At 36.8% G+C, this 22,027-nt stretch overlaps 1 protein-coding gene across 6 annotated transcripts in view; it reads right to left on the minus strand.

Annotated features, from left to right (window-relative positions):
- Window positions 1-22,027, minus strand: part of STOX2 (storkhead box 2) — a 337,882-nt gene that overhangs the window by 10,345 nt on the left and 305,510 nt on the right. For 4 of the 6 annotated variants that reach the window (XM_042467226.1, XM_042467225.1, XM_042467227.1 and 1 more), the window contains 2 exons: window positions 14,244-16,515; window positions 1,121-8,160 (listed from right to left, as the gene is read on the minus strand). In XM_042467226.1, coding sequence (XP_042323160.1) covers window positions 7,965-8,160; window positions 14,244-16,515 — 2,468 coding nt within the window. In that variant the 3' untranslated portion in view covers window positions 1,121-7,964. Of the gene's footprint in view, window positions 1-1,120; window positions 8,161-14,243; window positions 16,516-22,027 lie in introns of those variants that run through there. The other 2 variants (XR_006103982.1, XR_006103983.1) reach the window with 2 other exon arrangements.

Consider the following 22,027-nt stretch of genomic DNA (forward strand, 5'->3'; position numbering starts at 1 on the left):
TTGGGGCGGGGTGGGGGTCAGGATAATTAAACTATTATAAAAATCACGATTTTTTTTTTAGTGTGGCTATTGTCCACAAGATAAGACAATGTCACACATAAAAACCTAAATGTCAGGCTCATCATCATGGTGCCGCAGTGGTTAAATGCCTGTACTGCAGCCACTCACAAACCATAAGGTTGTGAGTTCAATACCAACCAGGGGCTCAAGCTTGACTCAGGCTTATCCTTCCGAGGTTACTAAAATGAGTACCCAACTTGTTGGGGGCCATTAGCTTACAGTTATACACTGTTTAGGGAGTGCTTAGGTGCACTGATAAGTGATATAGAAATGTACTTACTATTGCTATTGCTATCATTAAATGCTTTGAAAAGAAATTTCTTTGTGTGCCAGAAGTCCCAAAAGTTCAACCCTTGGCATTTCCAGTAGCATGGTCTTTAAATAGCAGGAGATAGGAAAGACTCCTCCCTGACTGAGGCATTTGGGACTTGATGTCAGTCAGAGTACAGAATTTTGAGTTAGACAAACCAGTGGCCTTTGTACAAAGGCAGCTTCACTGACTCGTTTCATAATGACACTGCTCTGATATTCTTTTCTCATAATCTGTTTCAAGGGAAGGCTTTACAATTATTCTCAAATTTGTACTGACAAATAAAGTTGATTTTCAGAAGATTCTTCAAGAGTTTCTACTCAAGTTACTGTTAAGATGGCAGTAGACATCTGGAGCCTTTGAACTCACAGACAGGGCTTCCCTTTGACTTTCCATTAGTTTAAAACAAAAATCTTATTTCCTAACCTGTCATAATCCTACTGTGGGGAGAACCCATACTTGAATGGCACAGCACGTGCTTTGTACACACAATCAAATGACGTCAGGACATTTCCTCTCCTTCAGAACCTAAAGATCTGCTGTTAGTTGGAAAAGACATAGCAGTTGGCTGGATGGTTCAGTAGTTAGATGGAACAAGGCAGCATCAAAAATGTCTTTGTTTCAAACATAGAAAATATAACATGAACATGATAAAATGAGTTGGAAACACAGAACGCAACTAAGCATACAGATTTTCTTCACAGCAGTGGTATTTGCAAAATAAAATTAAAAAGACTTGAAAACATAACATATAACCAAATGTTATTTAATATTTTAAAAAGTAACACAATCCAAAATGGATATTTCACAGAACACTACATAAACAACATGAACACAATATTACCATATGGAGGGACTTTCAAATATAGACTTACAAAAATCCCTGTCCTTTTTTTCCTTTTAAGTTATTATACTAAGCATGACAAGTTATCATCATTTACAGTATGGTACACTGACACAATAAAAACCATGTCACAAATGTGCTGTTATAAATCAGTAACGTTAAGGGAAGACATTTCATGAACTGTAATTATTTCATATGAAATACTATACAATATAAACAGAACATCCAGCTTGGATGACCTTTACAGCAACCAGAGACCAAGTAATTTTAATTTTTTTTCAGTGCAAACACATTTATACAAGGCAGTCTTGGTTGCAAAACTCCCTTCTAGCATACAGTAAGTCCCACTTGCATTTATTAACTCATTTAAAACTAATGCAACAGTCACATTCAGTCACTCACAGAAGGTTACCTGCAGAAATATGATCCCTTTGAATATAAGTCTCTTGTTTGTACAGAAGTTAACATCTGTGCCAATTACCTGACAGGCCCTGTTCAGATCTTTCACGCTCACATGTGGGTGTCTGGTTATTTTAATTTCTGTGTAAAATCCACTGTAATCTCCAATCAAAGTAATGTTTGGCATGGCTGTGTACTGCATCAAGGGGTGTGTGCATGTGAGTTTCTCACTGAGAGAATAGTAGCATACTTAATGTTTTTAAGGGCAGCTTTTATAACCCAGAACATCTCACAATGGAGGCACTCTGGTAAGTCTGTTAAGTGTTTATATATCATATATTTGATATGATGGGAGTCTTTCAGGTCCAAAAATATGACACACTCAGTACTTAACCATGTTCTAAGCACCTTCTCCCTATAAAAGGAAATCCTAGTTGCCATTCTTCAGAGACAGGCAAAATGAAACAAACTGCCTCCCACTATGAACTATCCCTGTCCAATTTGCAAAGACAATTTTACTGCATAAGCTGCAGTACATGCTACTATTTCACTAAACCTCTCCAGAGTGGTGAATATGGCCTTTGTTTCTAGGTTACACGATGAGGAGGCAGCCACCATATTTGCATTTGTTAACTCATTGAAAACATAATGATGAAATAATGAAAGGTTCATGATTTCACCATAGTAAACTTTTCACTTAGGCTGTGACAATGCATAATAGTGGATTTGTCTAGCTTATTCCGAATTTTAACCAGAATTAAAATGGGTCAGTGGCTATGTCCTACAGCCTATTAGGTACCTGACGCTGATTCTTGCAGATCCATGACAGGCTGCAACACTATGACAGAAAGGCCTACTGTATAGTGTACTTAGGGTCATAGATGACTCATTATTCTTCTATATGTATCTTACACTGCATTTATGGAATACATTAAAAAACACTTTCATGCATTCAATCTGAGTGGTCTAATCAAGGACCATTTTCATGACATGTTAATAAATCTATACCGGTAATGATAAAACATTTTAAACAGTGAGACTACATATTTTCCTGCTACTTTCAATTAAATAAAATATGATTTTGCGCCAATGAAAACAAGATTGTGAATGGTATCAGAAAACAGTATCCTGTGATATCTTGTTATCCTTTAGTTCATCCTATTGCCCAAATCGTATGATAGCACCTAGTGTGTGAATCTGCAGCAGAGTAAGATCAAAGGCCATTTGTGTGTGCTCTCAGAGGTACCATGATGGTCACCTATTAGGCAAAAATACAGTGCCTCGATTGTCTAACACATAGAGAGGCATTCCACACTTTAGAAGTGTTGTAGTGGGTACAAATCAAATAATCTGAATTTGTATAATTAGTAATAGGATTAGGGCTGGAGGCCATTTTTAAAATAGCTAACAGAATGAATTTTACATTACTTCTATTTAATAAAAATGCTTCTCTGTAAAAGCAGACTGGAGCATAAACTACAGCAGACTCAACTGTACTGAATCTATCAATTTCACATTAGGAAATGCCTCTTGTAAAAAATATTTTAAAAATAGATTCAAGTCTATTCATCTTATAGCATTTTCCCCCATGAGCAGGAATGGTTATACTGCTGAAGTGAAACATGCTGGTATTCTTGTAAAAGAGAGTCCAAGGCTCCAAAATTATTTTTTCTTGTTTAATAGCTTAAAAATGAACTCTAAAGTGTTAATACTGAACTTACTTTTATTATTAAACTAATATTAATGGAAAATAGTGCTGTAGCTAATAAATAAGTTTGTTGCATCAGAGCAACTCTGCATCTGACAGTTTGGTGAATCTAAAAAGTCCCAATAGGGTTTATTTTCACTAGTTAATTTTATGAAGTACTTGAGATCCACTGGCAAAAGGCACAACATTAGTGAAACAGATTACCATCTGTCATTAAATGTTCTTTATACCAAAACATATTCACGTTGATGGCTATTGCTGGTGATTTATTAAGGGAAGAACAGCTTTTAATTTTGTATCTATATCATACTAATTTTCTTATTATTTTTAGGGCTGCAAGTATTATCTGTATCCACGACTGCACAACACAAGTGTGGAATCTGCAACGGGCACAACAGGAGTCAGCACCTTCTGAATCTCTGCAAAGAGAGAAGGAAAAATGCACTAAGTAAAATTTGAAGATTTCAAAATGGCTCTGCATAGGACTATCAGTGGTAGGGTCTTATAGGCAGCTTCCAGTTTCTTGTACCATACTCTTTTTCCAAGGCTAGGAAAGCTGGAAAAATGTATTCAGTTAACTAAAGATGACTCTTTTTGGTGCACAGTCTGGATTACTTTGCTGTATTTTTTAGATTTTTCAGGCACTAAATATTCACAGCCCTAGGTATAATAAAGCCAATGTTATTTCAGCAATTTATAAAGTTCTTATAATACTTATTGTATATATGGTCCTTCAGCCCTGCTTATTTTTCCTATATGAGAGATGATGCCATGAATTTATCTGAACAACCTGAAACTCTTTCTTCCACATCTATAAAAACTGCAAGTCTGAAAGGGAACCTGCCACTCTGTCTTCTTAATCTTTCCCATTATATGCTTCTTGACTGTACTCCTCTTTTTAAAAATCCAAATGAAAAACAGTGCTACACCTTATTCGATGGTTCTGTCATTGTTACCACTACTGTCAGGATCTCATGCTATTTATTTCAGTACAGGGGAAATATATTGGGCATCAAAGTGTTCAATCCCCAAGATGCATAAGATCGAGAAAATGGAGAGCGCATCACATCAGTGGCCCATTTGTAGACAGATAATGCTAGCAATTTTAGCTAAGCTCTGGCATGATATGTGGCCAAAAACCAAAGCAGAATAGGGCCCAAAATGTTTAAATGGAGGCAATAAAAATGCCTGGTGTGTCTTATGCTAAGCCCCAACTGCCAATCATATTCCGTATACCGTATATATTAACAGGCTTCTAAATTACAAGCAACACTTGACTTTCTACCAGGTAGAAACTGCAGTAGAAATGAAAAGACAAAGGGCAATTCTGACCCCCCAACCCCTTTGCTTATCTAAAAGATTCTACAACTTTGTATAAAACTTCATACTACTAAAGCCAAAAGCCAATTAAATACAGTAACAGGAAATCATGGCAATGAAAAATGACTTCATACGCAAGCACCGACACACAAGAGAACATCATGGCCTTTTTCTTCATAAAGTTTTAAATGTTGCTCTTAATAATACCCTTTAAAAAACATGTTGCTGCATTTCATCAAATTCATGGAGGTAGTTATATGCGTAAAAAAAGTTTTACCATAAAAGTAACATGTTGTATTATAATAATACATATCAAGTGTGCAAAATGCCGACAGATTTGTGTTGACCCTTTAAAGTTGAACACAACATAGAGATTCAACGCATTCTGGTTTGTAAACCTTTCAGTTGATACATTAGAAGGAGAATGATAGATGATCAACCATGTAATTAATACAAGGTTATCATGATTTCATCACAGGGTAATTGTGACAAAAACAGTCAAGCTCCACTCCTGTGGGTAAATATATTTATAATCTCAAAAATGGGCTTTCCTTATATTCCTTTTCAAAAGAATGCAAAATATTTCCTTTTTTGTAATTTTTCTTTATATTACATGTTCTGAGAGTCACACTGATGCCAATAAAATATCAAGCTCATTCTTGGCAAACAGTCATGCCAGCCATAACAGAATTTTTTTTTTAAAAGCTTCTCTTTGGGAATTTTAAAATGGTGATGAAGAAATTTCTTGTATAAAATTGGAATGATGACTTGTGCGTAACTGCCAGATGCATCAATTTAATTTAATCAATTTAATGTATCAGATTATCCAAAGGAAAAAAATATACATGGCAGCATTTCCCCAGTCCATATTTTAATACTGCATTTGAATTTATTTATTTGCTTTTAACTGTAAATTTAGATGCCACTTCAACAATTTTATTTAGTCGACTGATACATACTGTAAATATCAGTGCATGCCTCAATGAAAAAACCCAATGAACACACAATTACTGCAATATTATAGCAAATTCCTCTCTGAAACCTAATGACTCTGGAGTTTGCAAGTATTAAATATTCCCAGAGTTCTATATGTAAGCAATAAGATTGGTCAGGCTATGCATTTCTGGTTTTTTACAACAGAGATTCAAAGGCAAGTGGCCAAATGACTAACCAACCAAGCAGCATAATGATCTCCGTTATATGCACTGATCTCTATCTTAGTGCTCAAAACAATTACAGCATAGAGACCAGATTCTTTACTGGTTGTTCTAGGTATAAGAGTTGCAACTCTAATTTTCATAGGGCTCAAAATGCTCAGTGTGCACAATGGAATATTGGAATATGTGGAATACTTCCCAATACTGAAGGGAAGACAACAGCTCCAGCTTGTTCAGAACTCTAGGATTCATATCTGAGTCCTTGCATATGCACCAGAACCACTGCATTTGTGATACAATAATCTACCCAAGTGTAAAGTGAGACCAATTCTGCCCAGCATTTATAAAGCTATTTCATAAGCACCTGAAAGCTGTTTAAAACTGGTTTCAGTTAAGAGTGCACCTTCAGAAGACAACAGAGAACACAAGTGAAGCCTGAACAGGTTGTACAAATTGTCACCAGTACCTGATGAAAATACTTTAATAGAATGCTTGATCATATCACCTGGATTTCAACAGAAGACAAATAGTGTAAATGTCAATGCATACAACAATTTACACTGTTTCTGATTATTCTTATAGTATCATCTCATATTTCAACTTGTACCACCATCATGACTTTCTGAAAACAAATTTTCTGCAATATGGGGTTGCATAAAAAAACTGACAGCAGAATTTGGCCCTTTATGTTTTTCAGGTTAACTCTTGACGTTGTGGCTCTCTCTAAACATTAATCTAGAATACTTTTTATTAATAAATTACTTTGGATTAGCCATTTCAGGACATACACATTAGATATAATAAACCTGTGGATATAGAACTTCGGCTTTCAACTTTGTGAGACTCACAAAAGAAATGTCTTTTATTGAACTAACCTTTGCTGATGAAAAACCTAGAAAGCTTTTAGTCATTTTAATATTGTCAATGAATCTGTTTTACCATCTCAGTCTTTCAGATCAGATGAGAAATTTCTATTAGTGATCCTTCTGGATACATTTAATTTCAATTCATATGATTGTGTTTAAACTAAGTATTTCTATACAATGTTCATCCACAAAGAAATATAATTCAATAAAAGGCCTGAAGTTTATTTGTCTCTAAATCTGTTTTCTACAGTGTATGCTAGTTTCAATAGCCTAATTTAGGCACTCTAAAAGCTACATAAAATAGAAATATAATTTGTCCTTCCATAGAAAGAAATCAACTCTTCAGGCTGTTATTTTTCATTTGTATCACAAAGAGCTTTTCTCTTTATCTTTATTGAAAAAAATATTTTGATATTAATAATAATGTGGGGGTAACAACTGGAGTGGTGCATTTAAGTGACCACCAACTTTATTTTTACTAACAAAACCTGTTAGTATAACTCCTTCTGTCACTCAGTGATGTTCCTTAATCAAAGTTAGATTTCTTTTTCCTCTCCCTCAATTCAAAGTCCTACATCCCTGTTTGCAACTAGGGGAAATTAAGAAATAAGTTTTAGATAAACATCTCATATTTCTTAAACAAATCAAATAAAGTAAAATAGATAACATATCTATTATCCCCACTTTTTCCCATATCTTTAAAACATGACCTCTTTTGACTTACTTTTGCTATGGATTCTTGCAAAATCATGTCATGAAGACTCACAGTGAAAATGACAGATGTATAAATAATTCACAGGTAGAGCTGAGGTCTTTCCTAGTCTTGTTTGGCATTGTTTCCCCACAAGGTGACCCTTAGCTGTTTACTTTCAACAAAGGCTCAGTTTATAAAGGAAAAGAATCAACTCTGTGGCAAATAGTTTAATCAGTGGTAGGGGGCATCACATATCTGTGGCATTTTAAAATGAAGTTGGCAACTGCATGACATTGAAAATGCAGATTACACTTACAGTGTCTAGACTTTCATATATGTGCTCAGTTACGATTAAGTGAAGCAAAAGTGTACATATTATCCCTACTGCTATTCTGTTGCTACAGAGCTGAAAAATGTGAAAAAGCAATACCTTGAAATAAAGATTTTTTTGTTGCCCCTAGCCTATGTAGCAGCACAGTTTAAGTAGATATAAAACTGTGTGGTTGAGATGCCTGTTCTTTTTCCTTCCAAAGACGTAAACATTGGTCCCAGTGTCGTAAACTTTGCTGTATAGGATGAGACAGAAGATCTGAGGAAGAAGCACTATCAAACACTTGTAACAGACGCTTGCAGACAATTAGCAGGTTTCTGCAGTTTTTCAGTTTCACTTGTTGGAGGGTCAGCAGCTGCTCGGAAGCTGAACATTGGACCTGCACCACCATGTGCAGGACTGAGAGCTGGATTCTGACGTCTGTTGCTTTCCACAATGCTTGAAGTGTTGGAAGCTAAGCTCTCACGAGTACTAAAGAGAGAAACATAAAAACCAAATAAAGTTATAATATATGCACCTAACCATCAGTTTATGAGAAGAAAAAGTGAGCAGAAAGTTATAGAAAGCTTTGATTTGCACACAATGGTTCCATCAACACACATATCCTACTCTGACAAAAGATATATACAAAGTCAATGCACACAGTAAATTCCATTCATGTGCTGGGTACAAAAATCAGCCTCAGTTTTTCTTTGTTACTCCTTTTTGTAAAGCATATTTCTTTTCCTTGTGGCTGGGAACACAGCCTTGAAATTGTGTAAACAATCCCTCTTGCAAGGCAGAAAGGAGTTCAAGTAGTCACTGGCGAATAGGCTTTCAATGCTCTGTGGAGACCTTGCCCAATCGTTAGGAAAAACAGAATTAGAATAAATAAGTAAAATAATTAAATGCATACTATTTGCTTAACTGATGGAATGGTGTATTTTAGTTTCTAATGCCAGTATATTTTGGATGTCCTTTCCTTCCCCCTTCTGCTGTGGTGATCTGGGGTGGCTAAACTCTGTTTGAGATGGTTTCCCAGGTTTTTAGAACATTTGGCAAGCTTCAGAAGATAAGGATAGAAGCAGTGGGATCCAGTGAAGACACACCACAGGGTTCTAGCCTCTGGTTGTAGGATCCAACCCTTCTTGATGCAGAAGGATACCTTACTGAATATGGTCTTTTAATCTGGTGCAGAATATGAACAATTTGCTGCATGTACTCTTAAAGTGTACATACATACACTTTTTAAACTCAAAGTACACATTGCTGCTGACCATGATTAAGAATTAATATGAATGCCTTATGTACTATGAATTTAAGAAGTCTTTAAGACCTCGCAAATCTAAAATACTGAATTTTTCATTTGCCACTCAAGCGAGGAATACAATATATTATTACTGCAGGTGAAATGTAGCACCTTTGCATTCCAGACTGGTGCACTGAAGAACAGGGTCATCCTGGATCAGCTGCGTGGCTGGCATGACTGAACTAAGATATGAGAATTACTGTTGCATCACAGGCTCCACTGAACATTAGCACTTATCCTTTCTTATAAACCATACAGAACATTTCAAAGTAATTCTGAAACATGAAGAAAACAATTTTCTATATAGAACAGGCTTCCGGCATGACATAGCTTTATCCAGCAAACATAGCCAGACACTAATCTTACCTAGCCTGCACATATTTGAGGCTAAGATAGTACTAATATTTTATAAGTGTTCAAAACATGGATCTAAAAATAAACTGGAGGCAGATGACAATAATAAGGTAGAGCAAATGATGCTAGATAAATGATGAACTCAACGTAAGAACAGTAAAAAAAATTTATCTGTATTCATGACCCTACAAGACAGTGGCAATAGATTTGATCTTGATTTCCTTTCCTTTCTTCCTCCCAGTTCTTTTCATCATTGGCCGGCTGCTTTCTATTTACAGTAACATTCATTTCAGTGTGCTGCTTGCATAATTAGGTATCATCCATGGTAATGTTGTGTATAGCAAGTTGGCTCTTTTTACATTTTTCATATTACACTCCTTCGTACCCACTATATCTCATAGGAAGTCTTCCATATGATAAAATTTCCCAGTCAGTTGCTTTGCTTCAAACAGACTGTTATAGCCAGCAGTTCCCCCAAGATGCTATCATTCTATAATGATATCTCAGTTGCGGGTTTATGGGGGTAGTAATATCACATTACCCATGGGCAATAAAAGTCTTAAAGACATGGCAGAATGTTCCTGCCATGCTCCTCTCTGAATATGTACAGGGCAGATTTGATAGTATGAACTACTGGTTGCAGCTCATAGGAACAGTCTAACCACTACGCCTCTCCTTACATAATCTGCCCTGCACTCTCAAAACAACAGGAAAGTACTTACTTGAGTACTCCAGGGTGAGATTGGATGTAACTCACCAATGAGCATTCACAGCAATAGCTCCTGTGTGTTGGAATAAACTCCCTGAAGAGATCCGACTCAGTTCCTCTCTGTATGCTTTCAAGAAGGCGTTGAAAACTTATCTTTTCCACCTAGCATACCCTCCTGACTCTTTATAGAGAAAGTTATCCCCTAATTGAAGTGTACCTCAAGATGTTTAACCTGTGATTGTGAGATTTTAAACTGTTTTTATATGATGTTTTATGGAAGTGTATCTGTGATTGTAATTGTATTGTAATATGATGTGATGTATATATATTTTTTCCTTGAATTTGTAAACTACTTTGATCTCTTTGGAAAAGCGGTGCAGAAGATATTATTATTGTTGTTGTTGAACAAGGATGCTGACTGAGCTCTAACATCAACTTGGGCATTTTCCAATGATTTACCCTTCTTTCATAATTGTCAGTGCCCCTCCATGAATATGGGTGATATTTGAAAGCAGTGAACACAAGAATCATAGAAAAATAACCTTAGACAGCTCAAAAGATAAACAAAACTAAAGCATCGATCTGCAATACTAGCAGGGGGGAGGGGGGGAGGATAGAGAAGATATTCTCATTTCCTCCAATGGTTGAAGTTCCTTTGACATCACAATTACTGCTATAAGCCAAATTTCCATCTGTTTAAATAGGAACTAATCATGAATACATGTTTCCTGTTACAGAGAATGCCATATGGTTTTGTCTTACCATTACAAACCAAAAACCTATATGAATAACAACAAATGAAACTAACTTTAAATATAAAAAAATATTTAAAAATATATATAAAATAACTTATAATTTAATAATACACACATATCAAGTCAGTGTATTTTCTTTCCATCTAAATTAGATGTCATAATAAGCTTTTTATCAGATATCATATAATGGTTATCATACAACCATAATTACATGAAACTATGTACACTGAATGTAGTGCTGCATGATGGAAACATCTATGAATGGATAGATATCTAAATCCACATTCACACACATTATAACTGTAGGTCTATATTCTGAAATTACTAATATCACATAATTCTGTCAACACCTCAATTTAGATGCTGCTCCAAACCACAACTCCAACTCCCTCTCATGCATTTCAACCAGTGTCCTGTTTAATGCCACGGGAAAGCTTTAAATATGGCATCCCAAATCAGAAGTCATATGAAATTATGGCTTGAAGTACATGGGAACTATTTCAGGAGGCTGTACATGAGAAAAGAGGATACTGACAGTTTTTCCATGATGAAATTTTGAAAACATGTCCTAAACCAATCTGGGCTGAAAGGAAAGAGTATCAAATAAGGAGCCTGAGGAGAAGAATGAAATGATTTTGGTTGGCAGTGTAGGACTCTTGAGTAACTCATTTGTGAGAGTCACAGAGACCACGAAGGATAAAAGTAAGTTGATGTGTCCTGTCAATACAGTTTTGACTTATGGTGATCTTACAAATGAAAGACTTCCAAGAGACACTGCCATTAACAGCCCTGTTTATGTCTTAGAAATTCAGGACTATTGCTTCTTTTACTGAATCAATCCAAATGTAATGCAGTCTTCTTTGCCTTCCACTTTATTGAGCATTATTTTCTTTTCCAGTGAGTCAAGTTGTCTCATGATAGGTCTAATGTATTTTAGCTTTATTTTAATCATATTGGCTGCCAGTATAAGTCTAGGACCCATTTAAGTGTCTTTTTGTCAGTCCGTAATTTATATCTACAGAACTCTCCACCAGCAACACATTTCAAATGAGTAGATTTTCCTCCTGTTAGTTTTCCTTACTCTCCAGCTTACACAACCATACAAAGAAATAGAAATACTATGGTATGGATGATTCTGAGTTTGGTATTCACTTGTACACCAAGGATAGAACAATAAGAATACCAAGTCCATAAAATGGACATCATGAAACACTAACTGAGGTAACTAAAAAGAATCCCTACTCCACATATACATTGGAAAAGGAAGACACCATCGCTTAGAAAAAAACTTTGCATGATTTCTTCGGGCATTATGTGAGTATTTAATGCAGATTAAAGACAATTTAGAGCATATTAGAAGCAACTTGGTTAATAATAACCAAATAACCTGCAATACTAAAATTCTTGCTATTGTCTTAACTCCAGAATCTAAAAGTCCTGTACAAGATAAGACAATCCAGAAGCAGATCAATATAACTTTGTTGGAGCTGACCAGAAAACAAATGCAACAGTAAAATCTACAGAAACTCAAAGAAACTAGCAAGCAGATCTCAGAAATTTAGCCTTTCCATTACATATGTGCAGTAGCAGCTGTCAGAAAAGCAGGAAATTTCAGCAGATTGCAGTAACACTGTAATTAAGCTAATAGTGTCATTTTGGGTACATGATCAATTTCTTACAGAGGAAATGTTTTATAAGGAAAAGTGTCACAAATGGTGCACGTCACAGTTTGTTCATCAGATCTGACTGCTTTTGTCTAAGGTTAAAGGTTAAAGGAAAAGTGTAGAAGAAAGCTGGACTGTTAAAACTGTATTCTCTCTTTTTCTTCCTGCTTTATGAAGAGGACACAACTTGACCTGCAAAGGCATTCTCCCTAAACAGTTGAAGCCTCTTTATCCTTGGTTTGTCTGTAAAGTAAATACTTTAAAAAATGGGGAGAAGAACACTTTGGCGGGGTACAGACCGCCGCCGCCAGTAGGTCCGCGGGGGAGTCGGAGCCTTCACACGGCCCAACTCCCGCGCGGACCGAAAAAGAAGCTCCAGAATGGAGCTTCTTTTTCCGTCGCGTTTGCGACGTAGCGAGGCGCCAGGGGCGCGCTCGCTACGTCACAAGCGGCGCGACGCGTATGGACGCTCAGCGTCCGATACGCAAAGATGGCACCGGCCATGTAGAAGGGCCGGCGCCATCTTGTACGGACGGAGTCCGTACTAGGCCCAGGGGCGTCTATAAGAGATGCCCCTTTTTTAAAATGGGACGTCCAGAGGACGTCCCAAATGGCGGTGCAGAAAGCACCTTTGGTGGTATAAGGCCAAGGGAAGAACAACCCAATGGGTGTTCAATTTTCAATAGGGTTCCAAAGTCTACAATCACTGAAGTGGCTGCCTTAGTGAGTGGTTTAGTGCCTTACCTCACTTGCCTGATTAGCTGTCTATTGCTGCTGTTTGATATTCCTTCGGACCACCTGCAGATAAGCAAGTTACTGGACAGCAGAAAGGAGAAGAGACAGCCCTAGCTGTGGTATCTCAGATGTTTCTTTTTTTGATCTCCTTAGTCTTGATCTTTATGTTTTCTGTGTTTGGGGTTGAGCAAACAGCAACAGCCAGAGTTGCATCTTATCCAATTCTGCCCTCACTGTGCTCATTTCCAGCAAAACTGAGTCAGTGGCTGTTATGATGTCCCTCATAAAAAAAAAAAACCCCTAAAATGGAAACAAAATGCAAACAAAGAGAAAATGCCCACACATTGAAAAAGATGGGGCCAAAGAGTACTGCAGTTTGTTAATATTTTTTTGCCAGAATGTCAGAGAGACTTGATAGGGTCATTGATTTCTATCTCGTAGGCAAACAGGCATGATACTGGCATATCTGAGGCACTTCATATATGTATGCCATAGATCTATGGACGTTCCAAAAAAGCACAATTTTTTAAAGAAAAGGTGTCTTGAATTGCAAAAATTAAACTTCAAAAATCTCAATTTTAATTTTAAAAACCAACAATGCAGGCTTTTTCGTTTTGTCCTTGTCTGAGATAAACAGTCCATAGAAACAAGCATTTTACCACACATCTGCATTTTAAGGGAAAGAACCCCCATCTTACAACTTGACATAATAACAGTGACCAAGCTTCCTAGGGTTTGGGAGTTCATCTTGAGATAGATTAGTTGATAATGCTGGCTCAAACGTATTTTGCTAGGCAAATAATACTGACCTAGATATTTTTTGTGATTATTCCCAATTGTGTGAACAAAGTCATAAGGGTCTGGAGGCTACCCAATCTTAGAGATATTATCAGTCAAGCAAAAGACAGATTGCTTCAAAATGTAGGGGGAAATGTTGTAAGAGAATAAAAGCATAGCACCACAAAATGTAATGTGATATGTGATTCTATGATATGACAATACAAGCTTAAATTACTAAATGAAGCCATAAATTATTTTTAATGTCCTACCGTGGGGAATTGAACCCACTGTCAACAGTGATGCTGCTGCTATCCATGCTGTCCAGTCTTGCTGAATGTGTGGCTCTCTGGTTGTTGCTATTTTCAGTCTCTTTTGGAGTGAGAAGAGTGAGATTCTTCTCAAACTTCCTTTGTAGGTCTCTTTCTTTTTCTCGCTCAAGAAGCCACTGCATAGTGCCCACATCATCCCGATTCTTCTCTTCTTCAGCATTCTTATTTGTCCCTTCCTCAGAGTCATCATCATCAGATACATTGTAATAATCAAATGATGCTTCTTGGTTTCCAGCTGTCTCTTGCTGTCTCTGGGAAACAGGTATAACTTGCGTAACTGAGGTTACCATAGCTTGTTCGATTTTGTCACATCTGCTTGGCAATGTGTCAGAAGATATCTTTTGATGAGGTTTTAATAGCGGCACACTAGGCTTGTGAAAACTGTTAACAGACAGAGTACTGTGGAGAGGCTTAAAAAGTGTGTCTTTACTAAATATTTCTTTCCTCTTATCAAGGCCACTGGATTCTGTGTTGTGGTGCTGAACCAGTCGGCCATTTGCAATCACTTCAGGGGTTTGGCTAGTAACAACTGGTCCACTGCTGTTGCTTTGCCCTTTAGGTGACTCCTCTTTGTGCACTCCAGGTTCCCTGGTTATGTGCTGTGACTGTCTTTCTGAGGGAGACACTTTTTTAACACTATCTGTCAAAGTCATTGTGTCATGGTCATCTTTATTTTTTCCTAAAGGTGAAGGAGCAGTAAGTACAGTTTCACTAGAAGTGTTACACTGAAAGTAATCATCAATGGCTGATTTAGTGGTACAGGAGTTGAGATCACTGTAGGGTTGTAAGTTCTCTGCTGGCTTGCTTTGATCCAATAGATTACAAGGAGAGGGAGTTTCTGTGTTGCTACCAGTTTTCTCAGGTTTAATAATCTCTTTGTAGTTTGCAGATGACATCAGAGCCCTTTGATGACTGAGAGATTGTGAAGGCCTTAAGGTGCTATCATCAATGTATGCTTGGCTGGTTGTTTGGTCATCTTGGCTGCAAGCTTCAGCTATGTCTTCAGGTGTTCCTAAAGAAGCAGCACCCAGAGGTCCTTTGGAGTTATCCATTGACCGAGACCGCTCCTTGGCTTTATTAGACCTCTCATTTCTTGACCTTCGGTCCTGTGTATGGCTGTGGCTTCGATGTACCTTAGAATGGGAGCTTCCCCTTGAAGGTTCAGGAAAAGGCATTTCAGTTCTCCTTTTGGCTAGTTCACCAGATACATCCCATTCAGGTGTCATGGGAAAGTGAGATTCAAGGACATTAGGACTGCTGTGCATGATAAAATTGTCCCTTTTGTGTTCTATTATGAAGCAGCCTTCCCGTGGAGACCTTGTGAGAGGGTCATAGAAATCATATTCTCTTTCACCTGGTACATCCAAATGGGAACCCTCTGAAGGATCTCCTTTAGAGACTCGAGTTTTACTGTGTGACCGAGATTTTCCATGAGACTTCCTATGACTTCTACTCTTTTTGCTTCTCCCACTATGGTGAACTGAAGATCCAGCCTTGCTTCTTTGAGCTTTTTCTTCTTCAAGTTTCTTCATTAGTGCAGTGTGCCTCATGACATTTTCTACAGTCAAATCTGGGTTTATGCGCCTAATTATCTCCATCTCTACCTCCCTAGGTATAGTGGTAGGGGTATCTTCATCCCTTAAAGGCCATTCCTCAGGAGGAAACTGGGCAGAAAAATTTGCCAACTGTTTTGTTTTATCCTTTTTAAAACTTAGTCGAAACAGTTTTAGCCCAAATTTTTTAGACTGCTTTTCTGCATCTTTAGGCTTTGTAAGTGTCTCTGTTTTGTAAGAAAAATTTACAGTACTTTTACTTTTTTCAGTGGGTGGCACCTGGCATAGAGAAGGGGGGCAATAGGAGTCCTTACAGTCTTTTGCCGATTTCCTCTGTAGAGTCGAGGCATGCATGCTATGCATGTCTTCTCTGCAACAATGGCAAGAGTCGCAGTGGTTTTTGGGTAATGTTCGGTCTCTGACACATCCCGAGGTGGAAGGAGTTATAGTTCCTTGCTGCGGAGAGGTACACTGAGACCTGTCAGGTATCCTCTCATCAAGATGGTACCACTTACTGTTAGTTCGTATAAGGGATGGTGTTATAAAATAAGTCTGTGGGGTCACAATAAAGTAGCCATCTGGAGTTGGGTATATTTTCCTCTCTCGTACCAGCATATTTAAAGTGTGACGAAGGATTTCAGGACTTGGAGTTGGAACACCTGAAAACAAACAATAAAATGTATTTATGAAGTGCATTTTATCACATTAAATTCAGAGATTATTTTTTCAGCCCTTCCCCAAAATAACCAGATCCTTGACATGATCTTGCAAAATGTGCAAGCAAAATGTGGTGAAGCATTATCCAGTAAGTTTAACACTTAATGCCTGTAAATTATTAAATATAAAGGAAAAGTACTGATGGGTTATGAAAAAATCTAGTTATTTGTTCCAGAAGTGTTGTTAATCTTACGGTTGAGAGTCATCCCCCTATGCCAAACCCCAAAGTGAGGATCTTCAAAATATATTGTACAGTATCTCATCCCCTTGCTCCTTATTCTGATAAATATTTATATCCTAGTTAGCTGAGTTATTAGTTGAGAACATAAAAGCAAGATAGCAAAAGACATAGTTCTACTATTTGGGGCATCTGCACATGTATTTTCAATAAATAAATAGCAAATCTGCAAAAAAAAATTGCTCTGGGGAAAAATACGTAAAAATCTAAATCAACATTTCCATGATAAATATTCATTGTGTCTTAAGATGAAACAAGAAGCACATCATCATTTTTAATTTAGGTGGAAGGTTTATTTCAATGTCAGGCTAAAGCCATTGTTTGGATGTTATTGGATTTGCTATATGGCCAACAGGACTAGAGGCTAAAGTCAGATTGTGTTCAGTTTTTCCATATAGTTTTGTAGTACACTGATAGCTGTGAAGACTTCTTCTGTTTTCAAAATAACAATGACATTCCTACTAGTATAAATAACAATGCACTGCTGGGCAACTGCAATTTCCAGTTGTACAACCAATTGTGGAAGCAGTTGTACAAACATTTCCATGCCGGCCTAAAGTCTCCAAGGAGTGCCTACTGATTCCACAACTTGAAAAACCAGTGGAATTCTACTAGCATATTATTTTCCTTCTATATTAGGGCCTAAATATTGTGAAGGCACCAGACCCTGCCTGATCTTGGAAGCCAAGCAGGGAAGCTAAGCAGCCCTGGTTAGTACTTGGATGGAAGACTGCCTGTTAATACCAGCTGCTGTAGGCTATATTTCAGAGAAACGAACTGACAAAACCACCTCTGAGAAACACATGGGATTCTTGTAAGTTGATAGGCAATTTGAAAGTGTGCACACATACACACACAACTGTATTAGATGTAAGCCTTGATTTAATCATGAATTAAAATTAATGATAGGTGAAAGCTCTGGGAATTATAACAGGTTGATAAAAGAAATTCTAGAGGTTTTATGCTAAATCAGGATAATAAGAAATAATTAAAGAAATTGCTTCAATATGAAGATGACAAATAGGTTATCAATAATGTTCTCACCCATAGAATCCTTTCTGCTTTAATAAACAACCATAAGAACTGTGCAACTGTAATATGTAATGTAACTCAAATTGAAAATTTCTATAATAGGCATAGACTAATTTTGGAAAGCAACCTAATAGCTATTGCCTTAGTTACCAAAGAAGTTATTACTGATCTACCAGTAGGTTAATTTTATGGAAACCTTTACCAACTAAAAATAATCTTACAATAACAAACCAAGCTTCTTTCACCAGTCTTCCTGGTGCATGTATTGCAGCCATCATACACATAATGCAGACTTCTTCCCTGTTTTCGACTGAAAAAGTACAAGAAAAAGTAACTAATGGAGACAATTAACTACTGTATATGTGCGAGAATGTGCTAGATTGTTTCCACAGCATTTTAATGTCATCATACAATATGAAAAGGAAAATGAGGCTTTAACTGTATTGCATTAGATATGTTTCATTTCGATACTTATTTATTTATGCTCTAGGGTCAAAAGAAACCACAGAGTTTTCAAATACAGAACTAAAAATTATGTACAAACTCAGAGCCTTATCGCACCATGACATTATAGAGACATAGTGACACATTAGTCCTGTTACTGACTCAGCCTTCTGTTGTTATCCTTTGGGAGATTGTTTTGAAAGTGTACTATTAAAGGAATAAAGGGTTCAGAGTCAGAAAAGAATAGTTTAGATCAGACCTGCAAAACTTGGCAGTAAGAAGGGGCCAGAATTAAAATAGGCTAATGTTTCTGAGGTAAACAGGGGGCCTCAGGGCATTGGCAGGAAGAAGCCTAGTGACATGTGCACTTATGGTGATTTGAGGTGGTAAGTGGACAGTCAGTGGACATTGTTTGGGTGACACACTTCTCCACCTCCTTTTCCAGCCCTGTTTCAGAGTCTCTCTGTCATATTCTCTCACTCAGTAATGCACACACACACACACATGTCTGGTAAGGTATGAGGAAAAGAGTTTTACAGTTTTAAAAAAGTATTTATTTCATTAGCTCTTGCTTGCTTGCTGTTTCTTCTTAACTTCAGACTTACTAAGCAGCAGATGAAAGCAAGCATTGGGATAGATGAGGCAGATAGATCAGTAGCTGCTGGCTTCATCTGCCAGTGATTAGTTAAGTATGAACTTAACTAGAAATCTGATCAGGAATAAAAAACACAAGGGAAAAAAGGCTTAAACTGTTCTGGACGGTTCTCATTGATAGGAACAATATACAGTGGCCCCTTGGTATCTGCTGGGGTTTGGTTCCAGGACCCCCCATGGATACCAAAATCCGTGGATACAATGGATAGTAAAATGGTGTCCCTTATATCTAACAGGAAAATCAAGGTTTGCTTTTGGGAATTTATATAGTTTTAAAAATATTTTCAACCCGTAGATGCTTGAATGCATGGATACAGAGGGCTGACTGTACTGCATGAGGATGGACTTTCTCTACTGTGATGCTAAAGTTGCAGAACACGCACCTTGTGGAGGTCTGATTCCAGAGTTAAGTTAAAACATGGCTTTTTATCAGAGGCCTTGACATCTATCTAATGATTTTGCCCAAATCTGTACAGTGACATCACTTTAAACAGTTCTTGTTTTTTTCAATTCTACATCAATTTAATTTAGGAATTTAGACTAGACATTGAGCAACTGTCAGGAGCTGGATGGTTGCACCCCCCCCCCAAGGGATTATAGAGAGCAGTCCCTACATTTCCTGTTATTGAAAAAAATACCCCAAATTCCTCCTAGGGGGAATGAAAAGCAATCTTACCACATTTTCAGTCCCACTGGCCTTTTTTTTTTTTAATGGAAGCAAAACTCATATTGGTAGCCTATGTTTTCCTAAGGGGATTTTAGAGGCAAAAATACTCTCCCTACACTCTTGCATAATTTGGGAGATGAGTGCTAGAGGCCCTGGACCTCAAAAGCATTCTTGGAGGCTGCATGCAGTCTCATATTCGTGCTCAACATATCATGTATAAAAATATTTAAACCCAATGTGCAGTTGGCAACTGGGGAGAGAAAGAAGAAACCAATTAGGAAGTATGAAAATTTGAGGGTGCCACTGTACTTCAGAAGGAGAGCTCTTGGCCACCCATTGAGACTCTCTAGGTCTGGATGCCTGGTTTCAGAACTGTGCTAGTCAAATAACTTTCTCCTAATTTTAAAGAGCTCTTATTTTCATGTTACCACTTTTTTCTTTTCTAGTTTTGTATAACCTTTAATTTCTCCTCCTAAAGCTACAGCTTCAAGCACTTTATTTTAAAACCTCCTCAGCCTTCTCCCTGGGCTAATCTTTGATCTGGACACTTCCAGAACTTCACCTCAGAGAGCTAGAAGAAAATCTTTTCTGGCTCCATTTCCATCTAGATGAAGCTGCTCTTCAGATTTCTGTTTGGAGTTAGAAGTTAGGATTAAAGTAGGCGTGTGGAATGAAATATACCAGCACCAGTATCTATTGAAATGGCTATCACATGTTTTTTAATGTACAATTTCACCATTAACATGCCATTAGAGAAAGATTCATCAGTCGTGACTAAAAAGTCTACCCAATTAAAAGTTAAGCAGAAATTTTAGATATAGTATATCTGTTTGTCCATAAATTTTTATCTTACAAACCAAATAATGTATTATTTATGTGTATTTTGCATGTTTATTTGTGAATAATGAATTATATAATTAAAAGTGATCATAATGATTAATCAATGATTGATCAAATTCAATAAGGAAAATGAAAATGATAAACAACCCTTCACACTATATTATGCCAGTTTTACAGCCGTAGGAAAAGAGAACATTAAAGGCTAAATACCATAAAGGAACACACAAGTGTCATAATATTAGGTGATTAGTAAACAGATTAGATTATAGAATATTTTTAATGCCGAATTCATCTGCAAAAACCTACCTCAGTCCTACATTTTATCAGCAAATTCTTGTAATTTTTTTTTAAAAGACCAGAACTCAGGCAAGCTAGAATTTAAAATACAGCTCAACAGCAGTGGTGTTACTTAAGATTATGTAGTGCTTTAATAATTCAAAAGTAAAATCTGTCTGGACACTGAATCATCAGACACGTACATTTTCTGCATCTCAAGAGAGTGTACTGTGCCTTCCACTGAGCTTCCAGACAGAAGATTATGTCTTGTTTGCTGCTCACAAAAGAAGGCTGACCTAAGGTGAACCCAGCTAAATGTAAGACACATTTCAAGCTGCTATGTGTAAATTGGAAGTAATTTAAAAAGAAAATATGTAAGAATCCTAGTATTTGAGGGAGGCCAAAATGAAGCATTGCTGTTGCCAGAAAATGACCTCTTCTCAAAATATCTGCAACATCAGTACTTACACAGTGCATCTCAGTTTTAGGTTGGTGAATCTGTTTTTTTAAAAATACTTAAGCATTTTGTAGCTGCTATGACAATAAACAGCAAATTTACTTCTACAAAAGTAAGTACTGCTTTTTTCCCTACACATATACTCAAACAATTGGCATCTATTATACAAAAGTCCTTTTGATCAATGGCTATCTCCCTATCTGATGTCTTTTATGGAAAATTGGTTTACTCTGTTAATGAGATTTGTATGCGTATGTGCCTTCATGTCACCTGTCACCTTATGGCAACCCCATTTATTTCTTAGGTAATGAATATTCACCTGTGGTTTTGCCATTTGCCTTCAGAATGCCATTTCCTTTCACTGGTTGTTTTGGGTTGAATAGTAAGTAGTCAACCTATCTTTAATAGCGTGCTTTACTTCTTATTTAATATAAAAATAAAAATTATGAAAAAAAGGTTATCATGCTTACTAGATGGAACTGTTTGATGCCCATCAGGTTTTTACTAGTTAAGAAACTGATAAAGAACTCTGTGTTTTTTCTGTTTCTTTTCTTATATCACAATATATTTTATGTATTGCTGAATGTACCTTAATTTTTATTTAACTCTCTATTAGTTCCTGAGCCTTTCAATGCTCTTGACATCAATAATTCTCAAGCCAACTTTTTTTTTAAAAAAACAACAACATTATTCTTATTATTATTATGGAACAGATAAGTAGTAGTTTGGATGACTACATTAAATACAAAAAATGTGAAACTGGCCTCTAAGTTTTAATTAGTCCCAACAAGAACAAAAATATGTGTATTTGTATTACCTGAAAAATGTTCCTACAAAGAAAGATAC

The sequence above is a fragment of the Sceloporus undulatus genome, chromosome 5, assembly GCF_019175285.1.
Source record: "Sceloporus undulatus isolate JIND9_A2432 ecotype Alabama chromosome 5, SceUnd_v1.1, whole genome shotgun sequence".
NCBI lineage: Eukaryota > Metazoa > Chordata > Lepidosauria > Squamata > Phrynosomatidae > Sceloporus > Sceloporus undulatus.